The 10,233-nt window shown below is 40.4% G+C and overlaps 1 protein-coding gene across 1 annotated transcript; it reads right to left on the reverse strand.

The window, feature by feature from the left end:
* Nucleotides 1-2,062: 2,062 nt before the first annotated feature.
* Nucleotides 2,063-9,722, reverse strand: LOC105938549 (aquaporin-9). Its single transcript, XM_012880332.3, has 6 exons — nt 9,582-9,722; nt 9,325-9,451; nt 7,266-7,403; nt 6,992-7,110; nt 2,754-2,971; nt 2,063-2,435 (listed from the first exon to the last, which is right to left on the reverse strand). Exons 1-6 carry the CDS (start codon nt 9,657-9,659, stop codon nt 2,228-2,230), a joined length of 888 nt encoding a protein of 295 aa, XP_012735786.2. The 5' UTR covers nt 9,660-9,722; the 3' UTR covers nt 2,063-2,227.
* Nucleotides 9,723-10,233: the final 511 nt, after the last annotated feature.

The raw sequence follows: 10,233 nt of genomic DNA on the forward strand, positions 1-10,233 counted from the left end.
TGAACTCATGATTTCCAGTGAGTTCAATAAGCACCAACTAATCCCAGTAAGAATGATGTATAGTTTTAATAAACCAGGGTGAAACGATGAGGAAATGAAAACGTTGGCATGTGAACCGACGCCCTGATTTCTCAGCTGTTTTGTTTGTTGTTATGAGCTGTAAGCCAGGATTGGGTTAATCTTGTCCACTACAGTGGGTGCAGTACAGGGACAATGACAGAAGAGGGAGTCCCCACTGTAATAAAAGGGTTGAGCAGGAACCTTTGAAGGAGAACACAGGATGAGGCCGTAAAGGCTTACTGGGATTTATTCACTGAATTTTAGTTTTATTATATTGTAATTATATGTAATTATCATTGACTTTTCCTCCTGAGTGTGTTTGGTTCTGCAACAGCCACTGGACCGGAGCAGGTCAGATTCTGCAGGGATGCATTTATTTGCACGTGCTGCAGTGAGTGCCGTATTATTGATCATCGATGCTGATGTTCTGTTGCAGTCGCTGGCTGCAACATCAGTGTGACAAGGCAACCAAAACAACAGTTTCAATCTAATATTTCCTAGAACAATAAAGCATTGATTATTTCTTTTTTTCTATCTCCAGTAAATCTTTTGGCAATATGACATTTTTCTCGTTGGGCTTAACAGGAGCAATCATTTGACCGGGGTGAGAAGCAGCCAATAGACCCAGTCTGTATAAGTCCTAATTGTTTGTCCGTACGTCTTCATACTAGTCATTAACTCATTCGGCTCATCTTACGTATAGGACAAAAAAAACGAATCACATTCAACTACACCCATCTCTCATCGTTTGCAAAATCCCCCTTTATGCAGATGACGCTACGCTTTATTAAGTTGGCTCTGCTTTTAACGCAGACCGTCGAGGGACATCTAGCATCCTATCAGCTGATGTAGGCATCGCTATGTGACTTAAAGCTGGTTCCTAAAGGGAATTAAACTACATTAATGCTTATTTCCTGAAATCCCTTCCAATTCTCAGACAATATTGCCATTTCTATTTAAACAGGGTATCTCATTGCGAAAATACCATCACACAAAAAGCTGGGTATTTAGCTGGATGATAGCCTTTCATTCATTCTGCATACAGACTATTTCATCATGAATAGTTTAAACTAAAACTTTACTCTCAGTACTGGAGTACTGTAGTGTCAGTTTTAATCGAACAGTCAACGGAAAAAATTAACACTATTTAAAATAGTCTTGAGTATGATGACATTTAGATTAGATCTTCAGAGAATGCTGAAGTTCCTTTTTAAAAGGCTTTTGTCTCTGTGGGAGAGATTGAATAGTGCAGCTGCCATTCTTAAACTCAACATTGAGGTGCCGATATGTTGGCTCTGTTTTCTGTTGATGTTAGTTTAAAGGCTTGTAACCTTTTAATGGGGTACCTTCTTGGTCCAGGTCTCCCTTCAAGACGAGCACTCAGTCTCAACTGAATAATGATAATACAAATTACAATATAAATGGGTAAATAAGTTAAAACATTTTTTTAAGCAACAACAGATTAGCTAAATAAATCAATAAATGCGTATAGAAATTGCAGGAAAAGACGTATGGCGAAGTTAAATTAAAATCTCTCATGAGAACTTGGGATTTCCGTACACTTTAATTTAAAGAAACAGTCTCTGAGTATAATAAATGCAAAAAGTAACATATATGAAAAGGGTAATTATAATGTGCAAAAAAAATTTATTTGTCTGAAAAGGGAAGAAAAACTTAAAATGAATATAAACAGTTTATTGTTACAATCGCTGAGGGTAACAGGAACAAAGCCAAAGGGAAGCTAAGAAAACCACTACCTTTATTAGCGTTAATGACTTACCCTAAACATATTTGGTGGTATTTACAAAAGAAAAAAAAGAAAGACAACAGTCACTGATGAGACATACAGGACAGAAACACTGAAACAGTTTTAAAAAAAGTTGAAATTAAAGAGGTTTCAGCTCGCTATGTGCTGTAGAAGAAGCGTTCGCTGACATTAAAACCAGCTTCAGATCGTTTGATGCTTTATTCATGTATTTTACCTGTGGAGCTTTAAGTCGGGTCGCCGCCGAGCTGAAAAAAAATTTCTCTCTGCACAGCATGAAGTCAAAAAACGAGAACACGCTGACAAGAGGAAGCCTCTCTTCACAGGGGGGAAGGTGGTTTTACTGGCGAGCGGATGGAGCACAGCCACCGCCACCACGACTGAGGAGGACCTAAATGTCTTCTAACTCATGGCGATCATCTCGTATTTGTCCTTAAGACTGCTGTCCTCGTCGTCCTCCTCCTCTTCTTCCTCTTCCTCCACCTCGTGGGCCTTCTCATCCTCGTCGTGGGGGTGGTGAAGCTCGACGAGCAGGAAGTAGAGGACGGCGGCCACCACGCCTCCCACCATGGGCCCCGCCACTGGGATCCACCACCAGTAGCCTCCAGTGCTGCCAGCCCAGAAACAGGAGAGAGTCAGAAAAGTCAATGGCTTGATAACTGATGCCATTGTCCGGTCGCTGCAATGTGACATTATATAACAAAATGGTTTCCTTTCAACTGTCTCTTTCATATTTCAACTGAGACATGAATGAAGACATGGACTTTCAAAGGATTTGGAAGCACTGGAGCATCTACTGTCCGTACGTCTGATAGTTATCATTGACTTTTCTGTCATTAGACTTCAAATTCTCTGATTGGATTTCAAACAATTAACAACCGTTAATTTGCCCGAAGTTCAAGTAATAAATCTTTATTTTTTTGGTTACCTGAAGACCTCCATCCCCCATCCTGCCACTGCGGTGAACAGTCGGGGTCCGAAGTCTCTGGCGGGGTTCAGTGGGTAGCCGCAGTTGAGTCCCATGGACACGCCGATGGCCATGATGATCAGGCCGATGGCCAGCGGCTCCACGCCTTTAGGAGCGCCAATGTTCCCGCCGTCTATGATGGCCAGGATACAGAGAACCAGCATGCCCGTCCCCACCACCTGCAGGAGAGCGCAGCAGCTCTTATACGTGTGCAAACAAGGACCGCTCTGCTGCAGCTGGATAGCATTTGGGCGGCGGCTTCGCAATTAAAACATCATGTTAAAAAAACATGTCTAGTTTATCTCTAAGCAAGACTCCAGCAGGTCATTGTCACTTCAAAACTAAGTTGGGGTTATCAGAGTTGTACGTTTTGGGTGTCTGACTAAAAACAGGTCTTTAAATGGCTGGGGGGGTCCATGATACAAATCACACTGCAAAAACGGAGCTAGAAATACGTAAAATGTTAAAATGAGGGTATTTGTCCCTGATTTGAGCAGGTAAATAAGATGATTTGCCAATGGAATAAGATTTTTTTTTACTTAAAATAGTAACAACTCATCTCCATAATCTTATTTCAAGTGCAGGATATCTAATTATGTTATTTCAAAATAGTCATTCCATTGGCAGATAATCTTATTTACCTACTCAAATCAAGGATAAATACACTAACTTTAAGAACATTTTACTGATTTTTCATCCGTTTTTGCAGTGCACAGATATCTATCTGACATTGACTAAGCTGCTCTTGTATTAAGACAATTAGGATTACCAAAAATTATTCCTATTTGCCAGAATAATGATGAGGATAATGTTTTAGATAACCTTTTTTACAGGTTCCTTAATTTCAGAAGTTTGCACACATTTCATTATGATCACGCGTAAGGACAATAAAGATTCTTGACGTTTCCTCAGTATTTGTAAGAATAGCCCTTTAAACTGTAATGGTTGGCCGAAATGCTTTGGGTATCCTTCTTCAAGCTTCTCTCTATACTTTCCTGGAGCTGTGACCCCTTCCTTGTGACAGACGTGCTGTGACTCCGTCAGGTTACAGTCTGTCACACCTTTTCTGCTCTGCTTTGTGTTGACCACTCCAATTTTGTTATTGCTTATGATCATTTTCTTTTTGGAGGACTCATTATTGCCCCGAGCCTTAACTTTCTGGCTGAGGTCCTGAGATGTTGCTTCAATATTCCCACATAATGTTAATTTCAAATGACAGCCCTCTATTTTGTGAAGTGCACCAGTTCCTCTTGCAACAAAACATTTACTCGTTATGATGCTGCCACCCCAGTGTTTAACAGCTGGGATGCCTTTTCAGGCTTCCAACGCTTTCCTCTTTTTCCTCCAAATGGAACAATAGTTTTTATGGACAAACACTTTAATCAGGACACAGGATACGGCAAAATAAATAAATAAATAAAAATAAACTCACATCACCAGAGGGTAATCTGAATCAGAATGAGCAAATATCTGATCAATTAATTCAGCCATGTTTGTAATTTGTTTAAACATTTTGCACATGTTTGCTTGTTTTGCTCTCTTTCTTTCTCCATCTGCTTTCGCTTGCTCTGTTCTCTCCTCCCAGTCTCAGCAGCGCTCAACCCCTCACAACGCTCGGGCCCTGCCTCCCGTTTCAAACTCTTGTCTAAAGCTTCAGAGTTTTAAAACCTTGATGCTTAGAGAGAAATATTTGCTACCATCAACAAAAAAGCTGCAATCCGTCAAAAGGATTTAGTTCGTATTGATTTATATGGCAAAACTAGGCAGGCTGTCACAAGATTCGACCCAAATAATGAGGCATAAATCCATTTTTTTTGTCGATTTTTTTTTAATAATGTTTCTAAATATTTATCTTAATATGTTTAAAGATACGTGTGCCTCCAATGATTACGTGGTTTAAATGTTGCAATCAGAAGCTTACAAACCATGACAGCTTTCTCAAATTGTTAAAAAGCAGCGAGATCTTGGTGTATCTTGTAGAAAGTAACAAATAAATATCTACAAAAGTTTTGTCGGATTAAACTTCAGTCAGTGAGAAACAGGACTTTTGCAACTGTTTATGCCTGAGCACTCGGTAGCTATGCTAAGTCGTAAACTGTATTTCATGTTATGTTGACATTAACAAAGATTTTGACCACAACAAAGTCTCTGCAGGACGGCTTATTCTGCCAAAATGTGGGGTTAACAGAGTAAAATGAAATATGTTCTGATGATATGTTACCTTAAGTGTGCACAGCTTTATCAGGGCTCTATAAGTTATATCAGACTTAAAACATTATGCCGAGAAGATGTCCTAATAATATTATCATGTTTATTCTGTATTGTGATAAGGCTCTAAGCATATTTCAGTGCAGTTCCAGTTCATTGTGTGTGGGTTATAACTATAAAAGACCTTTGCTTTGAACATTGTAAGATCTGACTACCGTTTCTACTGCTCTCTAAAGCTCTTTCTGCTACACTTAATTTAGCGATGCGTCAGGACCTTAAGCCGATACTTAAGATGAAATAAGGTATCCCTGTATCAGGGGTCACCAAGCTTTTTGAAACAGAGAGCTGCTTCATTAGTACTTTCATACAAAGGGCTCCCAGTTCTGATCTTTGAACTGGAAGATTCAAAGTTCACCTTAACTTTATATAAAATAAACAGATCTCTGTTTTTTTTTCTAGATAATTTCATTTTTAAATCTATATAAAGACAACTGTGATTAAAAAGGAAGAACAACAGAATAAAGGATTTTTTTTCTTTTAGATGGAGCTCACTGGTGGGTTGTGCTGTTTTTAGAACAGGCTCATGGATCCCACACGTGGTCTTTGGAGGCTACCTGGTGCCTGCAGCCACCATATTGGTTCCCATGCCCTATATCAACTGCTTTTGTGATAAAATAATTATTGAATAAATTACATATTAAGGCAAGTAGCTGTTTTCCTGAAGATAAATACACATTTTGCCTCACTTGAAAGCCACAATCTTTTGTTTTCCCCATTTTGAAGACCAGTGACAAAGGAAAACAGGCTTCTATGTCGTGTATTAGTTCTCCTCCAGGGAAAGAGACAATCATGGGTTACCAATTACATTTTAAGATACGGTGATAAAATTAAAAGTATGAATTATAGAAATCCTTCCGCTGGTTTTAGGCTTGCCAGACAGCGTTACAGTTTTTCGCTTTAACTTGCACTGCAAAAAGGGAACTAAAAATAAGTGAACATTTCTTGAAATGTGTATATTCAGTCATTGATTTGAGCAGGGAAATAAGATGATCTGCCAATGGAATGAGTATTTTGACCCCTAAAATAATATAATTAGATAAACTACACTTGAAATAAGATGACGGAGATGAGTTGGAGATGAGTTGTTCCACTGGCAGATCATCTTATTTACCTGCTCAAATCAAGGGCAAACACACTGATTTTAAGAAAATCTTGCTTATTTTTAGTTCAGTTTTTGCAGTGTGGTTAAAAACTATTCAGTCCTGACAGGATTTATTTTCGTCAGTGAATACATGTACACTTTTTAACGTTGGGACCTTTATAAAAAGCGTGACATATGCTAACACTTTTTACAGAGATTTTAACGGGGTACCAATAAATGTTGCAGGTACTGTAATACTTTTAAGCTTATCCAAGCAGCCAGCATTCAGGCTATCTAAACATATTTTTGTGATGCCCTATCTATGGTTATGTCACCGAACGGTTGATATTGCTCATAAAGGCAGCATCATATATCCCACTAATGCCAGTTGATGCATTTCTGACACATACCACCGTCAAGTTGTGGCCAGTTATAATTAACTTAGCTATTTGCACACGACATTTCACCAATCCGTCCATTGCCTATGATGGGAAGTGAGGGGCTGTGTGGGGGTGGCGTCGTAGCGGGTCGCACCACACGGAGGCCCAGATAAAACACGCGATCATATTGTTATTGTGACATTATACCGCTATTGATTTTACGTGTGCTGTTTTTCTAACAAACACATCGGCCAAACCAACGGAAAGTGGTGGCAAGCTGATCCAGCGAATCCCAGGAAATGGGTCATTAGACCCAAACCAAGCCGAGAATCGGGGTATTCTCAGACTATATGGGGCAATCGATGTTGCATTAACTGTGCTTGCCAGACTTTGCAGGGCTTAAACGCTGAACTGGAGCAGCGGTGAAGAGTGGATGGGAGATCTTTTTGGTCAGAGCGACCAGAACTTACCTGATCAATGAAGCCTCCGAGGACTGACAGGTGTCTGGCGGGGTAAGAGGCAAAAATGTGACCCGTCGCATTGATTCCTGTCACTGACAAAATACCACTTGTGAAGTCCATGAAAGCATCTGTGAGGAAGACAGACAGATATCTTTAACTGTGCAAGACTGTCTTTTAGACTCTTATTGAGAAAAAACATGCAGCTAAAATACTCTTCAAGGCCAGTGCTATTCATTCTAAGTATGAAATGTTGCCTTATAATGATACGTATGAGATCATTGACCGTAATATAATCCGAAGACCGCCGCAGCTCCTGCAAAAGCACCAAGAAACTGAGCGATGACGTAGAAGGGAAACTTCCAGATTTTCAGTTTGCCCAGAATCACCATGGCCAGAGACACAGCGGGGTTCACATGGCCTCCTGGGACACAGAACAAAGCACAGAGTGACAAAGGGGTGCGGGGGGGGGGGGGGGGGGCTGACTTAATATCCTCTCCATTATTAGAGAAGCTGTCACATTTACGAGGGACAGCAGAAGGGGAGCAAGCTCCTGGGCAGCTCAGTGTTTTATTATGTATGAGAGTAAAAAGACAGAGTAGTGGTCACCGATTAGACATTTAATGCCAACAAACTACCGTTAATCTGACAACGTTGTCTCCCTGCTGGAGATTCAACTTTCACCAAAGCACAGTAGGCAAAAAACTGGGATTTTATTTTTCTTAACTTCATTTCTAGGCAAACATTGAGCGAAACTTCACAATGCAGAGGATCTGTCTTCTCCTAAAAAAAAATAGGTCTTCAGGTGAAAGTAATCACATAATATATGGTTTTAAAGCCACTTAAGCATTAAGAGTAAACTACTCTCGTGGCTGTTAAACATGTCAGTAAAAGTATTCATACCCAGCAAGCTCTTTCACAGGTTGAAACAACACACTTTTTTTACATGATAGGCCAAAAGGGTAGATTGTTTTAAAACATTTTTATGAGTAAAAATCCAAATTCTGTGGCATGCACTTTTTTTTACCTGCTACCCTAAGTCAAAGGTTTGTGGAACCATCTTTAGTTGCAATTACAGCCAGCTCTGCACATCTAAAGACTGAATTATTTTGACCTTGCTTCTATGTGAAATAACTTAAGTTCTGTCAGACTGGCTGCAGCGGTTCTATTAGCATTAATATTTAGGTTTTATCAAAGCTTCTGATCGGGTTCAGGTCTGGGCTTTGAATGCAATACAACAAAATTATTTTGTCTGAAAACATCGTAGCTCTAGCAGCACGTTTAGAGTCGCCCTGCTGAAAGGTGAACCTCTGCCCAGGATTTTGCCACATCTAACAGGCATCCTTGCATCTCATAGGTATGTGCTACTTTATGTTGGTGTGTTTTTTTTTTTTGTTTTTTTTTTTTTACAAAATCCATATAAAACATTGAGTTTTGTGGCTGCCACTGGACAAAATATGAAAAAAAAGTCATTGTGGGTATGGATATTTTTTGCAAATCGATATATTTCACTCTTTTTCTACAAATGGCTGAGGGTAAAGACAACATATTTTGTTCGCAACATGTAAAATGTTCTGGGTAAGCCACCAGGTTTATAGACCCTTGCTGTTGCATTGTGGCTGTTGGATTGGATAAAGATAAAACATCTGCTAGATACTATTCTCTGCATAAAATACAAATGATTATTATTAAAAAAAATAGCCCTGGTTTGTTTACCCAGGAATGCATTTCTATGTGTTTCACTACAATAAAGGCAATGCTGTTGGTCTGGTTTGTGCATCCGGCTTAGCTGCTGACCAGATGAGTCCAGCGTCCTCTGTTGGGCCGAGTTTGGTCTGTCAGAGACTGAGGCCTCTGATCGATGGCGTTTGCAGGACATTTGGTGCCCAGGGTTATGTACGACCCCGGAGAGGCTCTGCTCTATAGTACTGATAAATCAATAGTCAGAGCACATTCATTGAATCTGGGCAGAGAGGTGGCACGTTCGTGCTGACGCCGGAGCATTTCCGATGACACACGGCTGCACAGAAAGCCATAAAGTTTTATTATTGGGAGCTTCCAAGCCTCATGAGCCACGAGGTTCAAGATGAAGCACAGGCCAGAGAGCAACTGCCTTTCTTTATTGCCTCTCTGTAATGTCTAAGATGATTTTTTTTTTTCTAGACCTGTTATAGCACCAGTGCTGTTAATCAGAATATTTTATGGGCAACAGCAGATCTTTGAGCTGATTTCAAAAGGTTTTCATTAATTAGCCTTTAATAACAATATTCTAGCAGGCAGCACAAGCGCTGGATGCTAAGCACAGTGTTAAACGCAGCAGAGAGCCAACATAAAGTCCCATTTACCTGACACCCCACCAGACACGTACACTGCCATCATGAGGCCCACAGAGAAGCCGATGTGGATGGTGAGCGGCTCGCCCAGCGTGTTTCGACTCAGGACGGTCTGAGCAACTGAGCCACAGCCAAACAACTAGCAGATACACAGGGCAAGATAAAAGGGAAAAGCTGTTGAACACATTTAATTATTTTTGGGTTACCTTCAGGATTATCCTACAACTGCAAAGAGTGAGAACAAAAAAATAAATAAAAAATCTACTTACTACCAAGACAAAAGTCCCGAGAAACTCAGCCAGGAATTCCTTGAATATTCCATGTTTGAGCGCGCAGTGCTGCCTCATGTTTCTGCTGCACTGTCAGCCAGCTGTCAGAAGCGTTTAGGAACCTCTGGGGCCGACCGGAGCCAGATCTCCACCTCTGGAGTCGGAGCTGCAGCCATTCAGCGCAAACTATTGATCTACTGGAACAACAATCCTCTGGGCTTCATAAACACAGAGCGTCTCAGTTGTATTTCATTCGCACCGTAGCTTCGAACATGGGTTTCCAAACGCCCTGAAAATGCTTTTGCCATTTTGTCACGTTACAATCAAAACCCTCAAAGCAATTTAGCGATATTTTATGTGACAGAACGACACGAAGCTTCCAACTTCCCCAGAGGATAATCATGGAGTGGACAAAAGATGAGCCTTAAATACAACTCATTGCAACTTCCTTAGCCTACATGCAAAACAGCTTGTGTGGTTGAAAACTAACACTGGACATCACTCTAAAAACCGTCCCAAAGGATGTCCAGCAGGACTACAACTCTTAACATACTGCCAGAGCGCAAAAAAAAAAAAGGGGAGGGGGGTGTAAATCAGAGAGTAGTTCTTTGTAACTCCAGACATAAATCTTGAAATTGATGTTTACAGACAA

Source organism: Fundulus heteroclitus, chromosome 2 (assembly GCF_011125445.2).
Source record: "Fundulus heteroclitus isolate FHET01 chromosome 2, MU-UCD_Fhet_4.1, whole genome shotgun sequence".
NCBI classification, from domain to species: Eukaryota; Metazoa; Chordata; class Actinopteri; order Cyprinodontiformes; family Fundulidae; genus Fundulus; species Fundulus heteroclitus.